The sequence below is a fragment of the Neodiprion virginianus genome, chromosome 6 (assembly GCF_021901495.1).
Source record: "Neodiprion virginianus isolate iyNeoVirg1 chromosome 6, iyNeoVirg1.1, whole genome shotgun sequence".
NCBI lineage: Eukaryota > Metazoa > Arthropoda > Insecta > Hymenoptera > Diprionidae > Neodiprion > Neodiprion virginianus.
In genome coordinates this window covers 20,983,167-20,997,567 of record NC_060882.1, presented here as the reverse complement: position 1 = coordinate 20,997,567, position 14,401 = coordinate 20,983,167, and the positions used below count along the sequence as shown (strand labels likewise).

Genomic DNA, 14,401 nt, shown 5'->3' with positions numbered 1-14,401 from the left:
TTTGTATAGTAAACTCACGCATGAAAGAATATATAAAAAAAAATTAAACAGGAGTGCAGAGAAGTTTGTCAGCTGATCTGTGATCTCTTATTGGAATGATTAATTTTTATATATTCTATCAAGACTTTATTATTAAAATGCTTTATTAACGTGTCTAAAATGATGAAAAAACCTGCACTTTCGGTGCTTTCCGATCAAATTCACGTACGAGGGAGACAGAGAACAACAAATTTTTTAATCGATCTCTGGAAGAAGAAAATTGGATATGGATCGATTTAGTTCACCTTCCTCCCATATTCTTGCGGGTTACGTTGGATTGGAGTTCAGGTGTGGATGTCGACTACACAGTACCTATACGAAAACTGAGCTACGCGCAATATTGATGTTTCTCCTCATCAATAATCATTGAAAGATGAGTCACGAATGTCAGTACCTGCGGTATCGGGTACGGTGGTTGGCTTTCAGCGGGTAATCAATTACTTGTTAACGAATATTATTATCGAAAATTATTGTCAAGTGTCTAAGTTACAGGTATGGTATCGTAAAACATTGGCGCGTATAAATAGAAATCAGGATGGTTTTCGACCAGCTTGAAAATCATCATTACTCTCGGTTGAGTACCTGCACGTACCAAAGTATGTTGTTCGTATTACATGTCGCCTCATGACGTGTTAAGTGAAATCTATCTTGTTAGTGTTACCCGAACCCCTAGATATGCGGTCTTACATTGGTTTGTTATGTTAACTGGATTTCACGCCACATGAGCGGATCTAACTTAATTTGTAGGATCCTCTTAGAAGATGATGATGAACAAGCAGGTGGATGTATATTACAGACAGTTGTCGGATGCTGGATTACTTATTATACGATTGGAGTCATCGATTAATCGACGAAATTGTGCAGCGTGAGTGGTCGTTAATCCCCTGAATCTATAACATTGGGCGGATTATACGAACCTGTTGCCAATTAGAGAGAGGAAGAAAAAATTGAGTACCCACTTACATCAAATACCTCTACAATAAAAGGTATGGAAAATCTATCCTATACCCAAGTAGACTACCGGGATATATGTATAATTCACAGGATGTTCGACTGACGCGATGATCGATAAGCATCGCATGAATTATGTAATGCAGTTTAACTACCCAACCGCAGTGAGCCGCGATGAATGTTTCCACGAACTCGGAACGTAGTAAGAAATTAGAAATGTCCGCAGTATACAAGGGTATAGGAAAACACGTAGGTATCTATTCATAAGTAGAACATTCAGACTTTGAGAAGCTACAACCGCCATTACCGCAGCATCCACATTAGAATGTACATCATAAGCTTCATTTCGTGTCTCGACTTCAAGTTCCAGCAACGGAATTCTCGCTGCAGATAATATTTCTATCGCTTGATCTTCGTATCTTCGGACTATAGCGGAGTTGTTACATCGTTCTGTGACGATTCTATAACAATATTCCAGCCCGAATTTGAAATCCCCTGTACTCTTGAATATATGCATGCTTCCGTTTCTCCTCGACCCATCGCAATGTCTCATTAAATTGCTTTCTGCTATCGCCCTATCTCCCCTCGCTCGGCCCGAAGCTGACTTCTAGTGAAAAACGGTCGACAGAGCTCTCGCAATCTTCGAAATGGTTCGAAATATCTCCGCTGGCCTCGGAGTTTACACGTGTCGTGAACAAATCCCATTCACTATACTCACGTGAAACGGGAAGTGCTATGGAAATTTAAGTACGTCGCACTCTAAACGAAGAGTCTCGGCTGTAGAAGTCGCAACTGATTAGTTAGTACTGACCGGTTTTTGGACAAAATTTTTAAAATCTTGAAACATGGTAAACTGCAGCTGTGTATGATTCGAAATAATTAATCCTCCACTAACCAACCACGGCAAAGACCGCAAATCTGGGATGAAGGGTTAAATCTGGGGGTGAAACCGGTGCGTATAAAACCAAATGTGTTAGCCTTGATTGGGCGTAACAACATTTGGATTACTACAATTAGCGATCCACCATTCGTTACAAAGTAGAGCTTTCTAATGAATTTTTTACACCCCGTAACTGTGACTCGAGCCTTGAGGTTTGTACACGCCCTCTCCCAAAAACTACAGAGTCTGTATACCAGGCATCCAGCACTACTGTATAACCCGGATGCTTTCGACGCGGTGATTAATCACCGTTATGCATATAGGCTTTTAATACCCGGCGTCAATAATGATTTTTTTTATCGGGTTAAATTAATTTCTCGCTGAACAGCCTGCGTAGCTCGCACTCTGAACCTTTAAATTTTAATATCGGGGTGGATTTTCTAATTTTCATAACCCACTCACGCAGGTTGCAGACGACAAAGTAATCGCTAGTCGCACTTATTCAATCAAGTTCATTCAAATTCTTTTCCTTGTTTTTATTTTTTTCGTTCCCTTTCCAAATCCAAGATACCATTTTCTCCTTATACAAAAGACGCTGGCCTTAGGGGTTTTCAATTTCGCAAGAGATATTCATCCACGACGGAGGCCGGATATAAGGTACAGGGTTCGAAACACAACGGCGTCCCTTAGGCAGCCGTGCTTAGTGAAGAGGAGCTTTTTCCCCCCTTCACAACCCGTATTGTTGACCCTGCTGACGAGGCTGGTCGAAACAGCGAGCTGCGAGAACGGCTCTCTAAAGTTGAAGGTTTTCGTCGTATTAAGAGACCGAGATCGAGAGACGCGGAATCTCGCTGTATATTATTAATATAATATAATGTATTGATCATTGGCGAGCGTAGAGCGTTGAAATCGCACAAGTTATTTTTATCGCCCACGTATATATATACGGCAACTTTCGCGCTACCAGTTTTACGACGACTGAAAACGAACGCTTTCAGCAAAGACTTATACTCGTGAAAGCGAATTTGGTTTCGGGACAAATAACTCAGGATAAACGAACTATCAGGAGACCTCGGCGGGATTCGGGATCGGGGGAGGCACGCCTGCTCCCGTAGGATAGATCCGCCACCCCGACTCTGTGTTTCGGGGTGTTTTGGCTGCTTGGACCGAGGAGGGCGCGTCGATATGCCGCTCCGTGTTCCTTTGGTCCTGGGGGATTGGTACGGGTGGAAAAGTTAACTTTTCCGCATCCCGTAGAACGAGATTTAACCGCGATTGGATACTCGTCCGTGAATAAGAGGGTCCGTCAACTATTTCGAATTTTCGCACCCCCTGAAACTCGGACGTACCTACCTACGCGCAAGCTCGTGATTTTTACGCCCGGATGAGTAAAGAGTTTGCGAAATTCTCCACGAGAAATCCCCTACTTTGTCGAGCTTCTTGCTTATCGAAACACGCGTAATTTGGGATGGATTTTTCAGGCTCAATTACCACGCGATCAGAAGTCGATTATTTCGCTTCAATACTTCTTTTTAGATATGTTTGGTGAAATTATAAGGGACATTGTTACGTGAGAATAATGTAGAATACAACGTGTAATAAAAGTAGAGAAAGAGCTTTTTAAGTGAAAAAAGTTTGTATCGTCAAGAATCCAATTAACCAAATCCAACTGATTAATGTTGAGTGACCAAAAGTCTAGCAAAGTAGCCACCGCTGCGTAAACACGATTACTGTGTCATTTTAAATATAATTTCAAGGCTCTCACGTGACTCTTTCATCTCAAGGTAAATATCCGAGGATCCAAAGTATATAAATATATAATACATATATACGGACAAATGTTCATATGTTCCAGCGACGAATGTGTCGAGCTTTTATAGTTTGTATCAGCAACGGAAATGAATTTCATTTCCACGCGTCTATACATATAGGTTCTGCGAGTTCTGCGCAAGCTGATCGATTGATCGCAGACTTGTTTCAATTGTTGCTCCGAGCAATCGATCGATCGATTAACCGGTAAAACAATAAATCAAACCGTGATACGATTGATCGATGAATCTCAGAGGCCCAGGTGTGAACCGATATCCTGAAGACAATTCGACTATCGTAACTTAAGAGCGATCGGCATTGCAAATTACACAACGTATTCTCGACGGTATAAAAACCAACCAGACGAATCAATAATTGAAAACGCATCCGATCGGATCCTCTTCGTCCCCCGTAAGGCAGGGATGAATGAAACGTGCAAGGTCGTCGATGGATGATAAATTGGTCGCGTGAGAATCGCGTTTCCAAGTATCAGAGAAAAGTGCTCGTTCCGCGCGATCCGATCCGGATCGCGGCTGCTCTTGACTGGAGGCTGCGGGCCGGACGGAGCGTGGGTGCCAAGGCGACGGGAACACAGGGCTATAATTCGGCTAGGTAGGAAGACGGGGCTCGGCGCTCCGACGCTCCGGCGCTGGGTAGGGCGTCGAGGCGATCGAGGCGTCCGCGCGAGGTGCCCCGCGAGCCGTCGTGGTGGGGAAAAGCGTCGCGACGCGCAACCCGGGCAGCCAGTGTCGTGCCCGACGCGTACCTTACTCCTCGATACCGGGCCCGGTACTCGGAAATCACATGGCCGAGGGACTGACTGCCGATGTCACTCGCGCCGAGTGATAGCAGGTGAACGGCGAGGTCGTCGGCGACCCGGGACTCGCGATTTAAAGATTTTTTAAAAACCCGCCGAGCATTCGAAAGGAGGTGCGACGAAAAAGCTCGCGCGTTGCGTCGACCGTTCGCAGTCACGTTGCGCTCCGTGTGTGACGGTCGTGTTTCGGTAGTGCAGCCTCGAACTGGTCGGACCCCCGGACGCAGGCGAAAAAGCCCCGTCAAACGGGGGGATGAAATCTTTCGCGGAGACTAGTTCGTTAAATTTTTTACGCTTCTCGTCTGATTTTAGTCATTGAGGATAAATCCGAAGTGGAGGACGTACGGAGTGACAGTTTTCAGCCGTACAGTGACGGATTCAACCGTATCGTGATCCGAACTTTGTATTCTCAAAGTTTCACAGCCACTGAACTACGGACCAAAGAACGACACGCCCAAAAATATTGTTATCTAAAATTTAGGGCTCGATTATTTTTAATCAAAAATCCGAGAATCAAACTGCACGTTCAATAAGCTAGCCAAGAGTTCTGCAACTGCTCGGATAAGATTACCTTGACTTTAATTGATCTCTGTAATCAGTGGCTACAAGTTTATGGATTATGCACAGCGTGGAAAGAGATTGGTTAAAATTTTCGAAGCAATCGGAGCTGTGGCAAATATCCAAGGATTGTGTTAAGGGTGCGGCGTAAATAGACGGATAAAATTTGACACCCGAAGGAGATAAAAAAAAAAAAGGTGAGAAAAGTTTGCAGAGCGAGAGACCGAGGAGAGGCGATAAACCGAAAGAAGGTACAATTCACCAGGCGATTGGGCAGCTGGGTGACAGTTCGCTGGCGCGGAAGTGAAAACAAATGAACATCGCGTGTCTGCGTGGCTACCTTGTGTCTACCTTATTGTTTGCAAACCTCTCTGGCAAATCTATCGGAGTCTAGGTATTCTAGACTCGAGTAGCTATCGGTCGAATTTATCGCAGTACTATTAAGGTAACGAATGGGTACTTCGAAGAAGAATACCATCAAGCCGCGTGCTTCGGGACTTTACGACAACTCCTCCATACAGATACACGTGTCCGTTTCGCGAAGGCAATCAAGGTACCCGAACGCACTTGACAAAGCTGACACCTTGACTGTTTAAAGAATATTAACGAACCGATCTGATGTGCCACTTCGGTTATCCCAATTGCGACAGAGGTGAAGAATCACAGCAATTGAACAGTGATCGTCGACGCTTCGACAAAGCTTAAGCTCGGTTTGTGGATCAAAGACCGGCAGCTGCAATCTCGTGATTCGTTTCCCGGCTGCGATCTCTCCCCAAGTTCAAACCATGTCGAGAGGATCGTTGGTGCCTTGAGGAGGATCGACGGAGGTGTAACGTCGACGAAGAGAACATGGCCACACCGCCAGACTCGCCTGGACCGGAAGAGGCGCTCTTCGAATTCGAAAGCACGCGAGCCAGGCAGCCAACGACGAGGCCGGTCGCCCTGGAGGAGCTTCTTCGTCAGACGAAATTCACCAGGCAGGAAATACGCGTCATGTATCGCGGATTCAAGCAGGTAATTACACGTACTTCGGACGCCCCGAAGAAGGTCTTCCCCCTCCGCGTAAGAATCTCGTTCAACCGGGGATCTAATTCGAGGGAGAAGACGTCGCGAGATTAATAGAACGGCCGGACGCCGTCATGTCCGCGTGTTTGCCGTACGACGGCGTATAGACTGAAAGCCGGTGTCCCTTCCTCTGCTTCGGGTGTCCTCTGTCCACCGAGTACAGGGGATACCGAAACTGAAACAAACCATCACCGCTTGGTAGAATAACGGGACACTTAAGACTGATTTACGACGGTTTAATTCGTGTTGCTGGTGGGAGACTGCGGTTTTTCATAGTCGTACTTAACGCTCAGGGTAGGCTAGGCCAGTGGTAAATATTGACTCGGGGAGAACTTTTCTACCAACGATAAAACTCGGAGACCGAGTGTGAAATTCCACCGGCTAATGTAATCGCTAATTTTAATGCTGCATCGATCTTTTTTTTTGTTTTTTGTTTTTTTTTTTCTAGCCTTTATTCTTTCCTCCGAATGATCTGCACTTTTCATTGACAACGCTGTACCCGATGAAAAAATCCCAGGCTTGTAACCGAGAATCGCTTCACCCAGTATGAAATTTCAAAACACATCTTATTTATGATAAGAGGAAATAAGGAAGCAAGTCTGCTCGCAGCTTTCGTTACAAGAGAGGCGACGAGCACCGATAAGTGTAGTCGGAAATCTCACAGCGGAATTTTCATGCAGTATTCGGATAGGTACATGGATGAATTTTCGCAGGCTCACCTTAGGTCGCTTCTCAGCCGACGACTGATTTTCAACACGATTTTCGTTCAGAGAGGAAACGGCGAGCCAGAGAGTGGCGGCCTGTCGTCGCTTGGCACGTTTCCCTAATTCGTACCGGAATCACGTGGAAACATGCGGACATGAAAGAAATATTTTCTTTTCATTTGTCGCGACATGTCGCCGGTGAGAAAAGTATGCGTATAAATTTAAAGCTCAATCACTACCGTTCCTGCTTTTCAATTTCCATCGAACGGTCCCTTAAGGTGAAAGCTTTCGACGACGCGACTATTACTCAAGCCTACTATTACTCTACTTTGGTTTTCTCACGAGTCGTCGTCCGTTTCGTACACGTCCGTTAATGTTTTCTCCTTTGTCTGGATCTGATCCTCCGTCATTTCGTGTATAATCGTATTCGAAAGGTCTTACGAGGTATACAAATGCGATTCTATTCCAAGCGACCATCGCACAAAGAACTCTCTACTCAGAGAGTTGGGCGAACGATGTATTTCACTGTTACATTTACACGGTTGAAATACGACGTAAAGAAGCAGAAAGAACCCCAGGTGTGCAATACACAGTGTATTCCGGGACAGCGGTAGCCAACTTCAGACTCTTTTATCCGCACCGACACACGGCCGCGAAGTATGTACTCTCAATGAACTCGGAGTGTAAATCATCCGATGGTAGCCGCAAAAAAGTCCGCGGTTCTGTTGACGCCCCTCTCGAAGTTTTGCAGAAATTGACCGAGCCAGATTTCGTTAAGACGAAGCGCACCCGGTACTCTCGCTACAATATCTGTTGTCCAACCCTTATCGCGGGGTTCCGGTTAAGTATCCCCCAGACTTGTGGATAGTATCCAGTGTGCCGTTACGTGTCATTCTCTTTTTCCACCGTTGACACTCCTTGGCTTTTGTATTACACCTATACACCTTTTCTTGTTTCGCATCTTACTTCAAGGCTCTCGACGATCCTGAAGACGGACGATATTCAAAGACCTCGCGCCATTAAACGTGCGGAATATAAAAGTTGACAAGAATGAAAGGTTATACCGAGCAGTTATGATCTCGTCCTCTATGCTCGCGTATAAAGCTGCACGCTTGAGATTTCCCACTCCTCGATGTCGTCTCGGAAGCTGAGACGAAGTTTCACTGCAGAAATAATACAAATATCTTGGATCTTCGATGTGGTAACCGAATGGAACATCGTGAGGAATGATAAATCGGTGGGTTTATTGAGAACGGGGAGAAAAATTTCCATCTTCGTTTAGCGCAATGTTTATGAAAATAGCTTTCCCAGTGGTAGTGAACGATGATGAATGGTTCTAACGTTTCCCAAACAGCGGAGACTTTGTACCTACCACAAGATCGCAAAGACCCAGCTGCGATCAGTCTGTTTCCGAATTCGCGACAGCTGATTACAAACCGAGAGAGGCTCGAATCAATAAATTTTTCACGCATCGCCTTTCTGAAATAAGGCGCAGTTTCGGTAGCGTTGCGGAAACACATATGTGACTTTGAGTAATTGCCCTGGGATTACACCGCTTGGATCGACCAGTACGCGAAAATTCGGTATTCAATTTGGCTCCCCTGCTTAATATACACTCTTGTTTACGAATGAATAATTCAATCCGTTCATCTGCATTTTCAAACTCAAAAACGACGCTCGACGAAGATACCAGTGACTATACATAGGTATAATAACAAGCCGAGACGTTCTCGGCGATCCTCGAGGTCCTGGAAGCACTTTGCAGGAAATATTACGAAATTTACAGCTCCTTGGAACAGCACGGAAATACCTGCCCTTAAATTATACCTTGGTATTGAAAATGTCTCGCATATCTGTGTCTTTACTTCGTGTTTCTTTAGTCGACAGATTCTTTGAATTCCTTTTGTTCAAAGCTATAATCAAGCAACTATTATTTTGATGTATACCCTGAGAATGACTGGAATTTTATTTAACAACTGTTATGAATTAAATTGTACAACTGGGTTGTGTAATTTGCATTGAATAAATATTTTCTGACATTTTATCTATATATATATTTTTCCTTTAGTCGCGAACTGAATTATCGCGAAAAGTAATTATGCAGCGTAAAATACTGAACGAAAATTGACCTTCAAATTATTCTCATTCATCTGCTATGCCGGCTAGCGTATAAGCAAGGTGTGGATACTCGGGGTCTCAACCCCGATCAAAACTGGGGGTTCGGTAATGTTTATGGCTGGGTGAGTTTCCGGGTTTAGTTTACGAACGGTAGGTGAAGGGTTCGCATAAGTTTCAATTCGGTGTAATAGAATATATGGCCATATCCTCAACTGTGATCAAAATTTTACAAACGTGTTGAGGCTGATTTATGAGAAGTTCGGGAGGACAAAATTCGATATAAAAGGTGAACACACAGTCTTAACGCGATTGATTTGAGAATTAGAATCAGCTCAATTCGCCGTGCTACATTATAGGATTGCTTATCGTTGAAATGAATATTGGCAGAGCCGTCGATACACGACAATAAGATTCTGTGCGTTAGAATCGATTGAAAATAGGGTCGTAAGTGGATAAATTGGCTCCGTTTAGACCTGAAATTTCATAGGATAATAGACCCGGATGAGCGGTTTACAGCAAATCCAGCTAGACGTAAATCGCAGTGTCCAACTTTTATCACGCGATTACCAAAGCCGTTGAAATTGAGAACGTACAGTTTCAGTGTTCAGCCGCTATTTCAAGGGGATAGATACAAATCCCAATTGTAACTGCGGGAAATAATCCAAGAATCAGAGCTTGCGAAAAATAATCACTTCACTTTTCACAGATTGATTCGATGAAAAATCTTCGAAATTCCTCAATATCAATCATCTGTTTCGTAATCTGATGTCAATCTAGTTTCCCGCCAGTTGAAGCGTCGATCGACTTGTTTGGACAATCATAGTCAAGGAGATGAAAGATTCAGCAACGATTGATCTGATTTATTGCGAAAACTGTTTCTACATCGACCGGTGCATCAACATATCAACGAGAGGCGAAGATTTACGAAATCTGACAGCATCATTGGGGAGCTGGAAAAACTGCGTCGCTCAGAATAATTCGCTGTTGAATGTACAATTAATGACAAAGAATGATCTGTAGTTATAAATATTTTCGCAATTATAAAAGATTCGTAAGTTTCGTACTGACGAATATCCAGTACAGAAGACTCCTTGATCGAATCGATCGAAAATCTCGCACAATCCATGCGATTTACTGTAATATACAGCAATGTTAATCTCGAATAAATAACTCTACTCTAGCCGTTATACAAATAACGGTTGCAAATAAATAATGAATTCACGTTTCCCGCTCGTTCGCGATGATGGAAAAGTAATGTTAAATTCGGCGTAAGACCGCAGTGACGGGCATCCGTCGTACGGCATGGAAACTCTTTTCAACAAGTTAATAAATTGACCGAGAGCTCCTAATAAATTACCCGCTTGTCAAACGAACTTTACAAATCGGGGTCGCTTTCGCGGCCTGACGAAACCGCGCTCCTTGAGTCTAAAACTTTCGGCTTCGGTCACAAGTGCTAGAAAAAACAGAAACCCAAGTAAAAATTGGCATGGAGACGGTCTCTCCTTCTCGCTCTAACCTTCTCTCCTTCTTGCTCTACCTTGTCGACTTAAATGTACAAGTAGCGACTTCGGAACGTCCGTTGCTGACGGATAAGTTCGTATGATGGATTACTTCGTCTATCTTTCTCTAGCTCGTTATTAACTCGGCGAACTCCATCCTCTCCTTCTCTCTTTTTCTCTCCAGCACTCGTTTTTGCTCTCATTCACTCGTTCCTTCTGCATCCATCTCTGCGTAGAGGGAGAGAGAGAGAGAGAGAGAGAGAGAGAGCGAGAAAATGACGAAAAAACCCACTTCGAATTACCGAATCGACGGAGGCTTCGATCTTTCAGAGATTAAGTGGAGAAAGCTGAAATAAAAAATGAAGTCTATCGGAAAAATTCAAAATCGTATATCCAGTCTTTGATGTGATCGATCGCAACGAGAATAGCTAATATCTGCAACACGGCGATGTTGCTGGTAGAAACGAGGGAAGAGTACATAGTCGAGTCTATTCATAATGAATATTATAAATATCGTCGATATGTCGATATAAAAAGCACCTGCGCGTGGCCAGATTTCTTTTCAGTTGCGTATTTTTTCTTTCGTCATAAATTCATCGTTTAGTATGTAACGCATGTTGCGTAATGTAGGATTGCATATTGCATTGGAGTAAAATATTTGAAAAAGATCTATAAATTCCGTCTAATAAAATAGAATACAAAAAGCTTTTGACCGTAATTGGAGGGAATGATGGTAAAAATTGTACGAACGAACTCCAGCGAGGTACCTAAATCAATAAGAGGTATGTACAAGAGACTTGTGCCAAAAAGAGAGAAAAATAATTAAATTAAGGCAAGAGCGAAAAATAGATAAGCTTCTCTGACGGGATAAGGTCGAGAAAAACAACGACTGAGAACTTGGATGAAAGACAAACCGACACAAAGAACGTAGACTCAAGTTTACGGTTAATCCTTTAAATTATGTAGGATCTCTTTCTTTCGCCGAAACGAGTTTCATACCCTCGGTGGTTTCAACAGAGAGAAAATAATAACTATACGAGGGAGATGTGGAGGGATTATGATTAAAACGAGAAAAGTAGCCACGTGCGCTTGAACAAACGAGCGATTTGTTAAAAGGGAAAAACGAAAACAAAATCATAAGTCGTACGTATCGACACCGTTTTCCAGAGGTTCAAGTTCACCTCTGGTGAGTACATGGTGAATTTTAACTCCTTTTCACGTACGAATTTTCGCGAGTCCTGCAGATGCCACGCGACGAAAGCTCGAAGTGACGACTAGAGAAAAAAGGGCAGAAAAATAAAAAAAAAAAAAAAAAAAATTGGAGGAAAAGGGAAGAACAAAAAAATACGGCGGACCGTTTACGTTGTAATTCTTAATTTACGGCAAAGCTCAGGATGTGGTCTGCAAGGCAGAATGGCCAGGCTGTTATACAACGCGAACCTCACGTCTCTAGCGAACGCCGGGCGTCAAGCCGCTTATTATCTTTTAACTGAAGAATCCCCTCAGAGATCTTGGAGATTCAAAACGCTTTCACGGCGTGAAAAGCGGTTATGCGTCTGTAGCTGATACCTACGGAGGAAAAAGAACTCGTTTACATTGGTTTAGATATTTTTTACCCCGTACGCTGATTGTACTGGAAGAAAATAAGTTTCAGTGCTGGTGTAGAGACGGAAAAAAGATTTGTCATACGAGTTTGAATTTTCCAAGTCTAAATAACAGGCTTGGTAAATTGGGAAGTCCTCTTTGCATTCAATTTGCAAAATCCTTGTTATTACAGTCAGAGTTTTTGTTCTGACAGCTAATATTCTCCCTATCTCCATATTAATTTAATACGAAAATTTGCTGGTCCGTCGAATTATTTTTTGCACAGTATTAGGATCGTTTGCAATGTACGGTATAGATGCTCGAATTTCGTTCCTCCAATGGGCTGAAGTATCTCGAAAGAAGTGAAAATAGAGGAAGCGAAAATCTTGGGCTCAAATCTCAATCCTAAGTACAGCTGCCACGAAGCCGTTAAATTTTCTCATTCGCAGAATAAACTGAACTTTATGGTGCATCGTGATTAATTTTATGTTTTTTCGTATCTCTAAAATCTTCATTGAACATCTTGGACTACACGTGTAGGTTAAAATTTTACCAAGTTTCAGCTTTTTCCACCCCTTTATCCGCGACTTTTCACTACAGTGAAACTCCCTTCGGTGAAAATTGTCGGTTGTTAGTTGAACATAAACAGACGCGCGGTGTGTTTGGCTGGCCTGCGATGTACTTTTGTGGAAATTTCCACAAAACCGCGATTAAAGTCATACCCACAGCGTTCCGACATCCGACGAACAACCTCCTCTTAGAATTCCTCGAAGTTCGTGTAGCTGCCCTCTGGTCCGAGCCGCGAGTAGCTCCGTGTGTTCTAAATTACACAAGATCTTTTCCATGTGAGTTCCAACAAACGAACGATAATTGTTATACTCGCTTTTCGACTGTGCACAGGGGTCGAAAATTTACCAACGAAATTAAACTCGCCACGATACGCGGTGCGGCTTTTCCGTGTCGTGAAAAAGACTCGCCAGTCTCGTAACCAGACGTATGAATATTCAGACGAACCACGCGATTTCCATGTTGGATATAAATTAGCCGAAGGCACAGGCATACTCGATGCAGCTTGCAGATACGAGGAAAAACTCGCGTGTCCGTGAAATTCCGAGATCAACATTGAAAAACTCTCTCAATACGAGAAAAAATAAAAAAAAAATACCGGCCCACTCTTAGCGAATCGCAAAACAATATCAGCTATCACGACTCAACGTGTTGTATTCCCCAGGGATATTACAGGGCTGAGTGAACATTCGAACATAACAGACAGTGCCAAACCGGCCGTAAGAATTTCGGCAGTAAAACCCTGATGGGCAGTTTTTGGTTCAATTTTCCGCCGTTTGGATAGCCGGATTTGTATTTATCTTTTGCCCTGTATACTTAATGTGTTGTATACGTAGGTTTGGAAATAATGCAGCGTATTATACCGTCGAGAGAAAATACGAATTCCAAGAGCAATGGCTGCTGAATTCCATCCCTGCACATTCGTGCATTCGAAATGTGAATTTCAGACGATGGAATCTACCCCCATTATTTCTATCATCGTTCAGAGATCACCTCGGTGGCAGAAGCGTCATTTTTACTCAGAATTTATGACCCAGTTCATAAATCTCGTTCGCTGGAAGCTTCCGCCTTATGGAAAGCGAGTGTCGTATCAGGCCGGATGATGAGATTGAAAAGCGGGGAAAAATACAACGCTGCAAACATTGATGTGAAACACGGTTGATCATCCGCGGCGCTCTGTCTCTCTGATTCGCGGTGTAGGTACCTACGTTCAAGGTGCAGCGGATTAATTTACTCGTAGCCGGTAGATATAGGAAAGAGAGAGAGAGAGAGAGAGAGGGAGAGGAGAGAGGAAAAACATAGACTGGTGGCGAATAAAAAAATTAAATAAATTTTAGAGAGGCATCTCGCACCGGCTGCAGAGTACTTCCTTTGAAATTTTATACACACTGCAGCTGCTAATTACGGACTAATTACCCGTTTAAACTTTCAAATACCAACGGTGATGAAGAATTTTTTATTTTTTTTCATATACGATTTACCGGAGCAATGTGTCTATCAGTCTGTTTCAGATCAGAGCAATATACGTTGTCCTTATATTTTATTTTTTCGTTGCAACAATTAAGTGTAAACGTTAGTTTCTACCGAAACAAAAAGCCTCCCGAAGTATAGGATCTTCAGCTCTAGTCTGAGGATTGTCTCAATTCATGTAACTCTTTCTCATTTAAATGACGTATACATGTAGTAATGCAATGAACATATTATACTAATTTCAGTTTCTCCCCGGGATTTTCGTAATAATTCTGTACAAGTACGGTTTGTCGGTTAGACTGCAGGCTTCATTTTTATCCAAGTAAGGCGATATTTCTAT

The 14,401-nt window shown here is 43.1% G+C and overlaps 2 protein-coding genes across 7 annotated transcripts in view; one reads left to right on the top strand and one right to left on the bottom strand.

The window, feature by feature from the left end:
- Window positions 1–14,401, bottom strand: part of LOC124308139 (dynein regulatory complex subunit 5-like) — a 57,429-nt gene that overhangs the window by 400 nt on the left and 42,628 nt on the right. For 3 of the 6 annotated variants that reach the window (XM_046770534.1, XM_046770535.1, XM_046770539.1), the window contains one exon: window positions 11,902–12,009. The exons of 1 other annotated variant lie outside the window; for it this stretch is intronic. In XM_046770534.1, coding sequence (XP_046626490.1) covers window positions 11,943–12,009 — 67 coding nt within the window. In that variant the 3' untranslated portion in view covers window positions 11,902–11,942. Of the gene's footprint in view, window positions 1–11,900; window positions 12,010–14,401 lie in introns of those variants that run through there. 2 more of the 6 variants (XM_046770540.1, XM_046770538.1) reach the window with 2 other exon arrangements.
- Window positions 4,418–14,401, top strand: part of LOC124308150 (Kv channel-interacting protein 4) — a 50,650-nt gene continuing 40,666 nt past the window's right edge. The window contains exon 1 of the mRNA XM_046770555.1: window positions 4,418–6,068. Coding sequence (XP_046626511.1) covers window positions 5,904–6,068 — 165 coding nt within the window. The 5' untranslated portion in view covers window positions 4,418–5,903. The remainder of the gene's footprint in view (window positions 6,069–14,401) is intronic.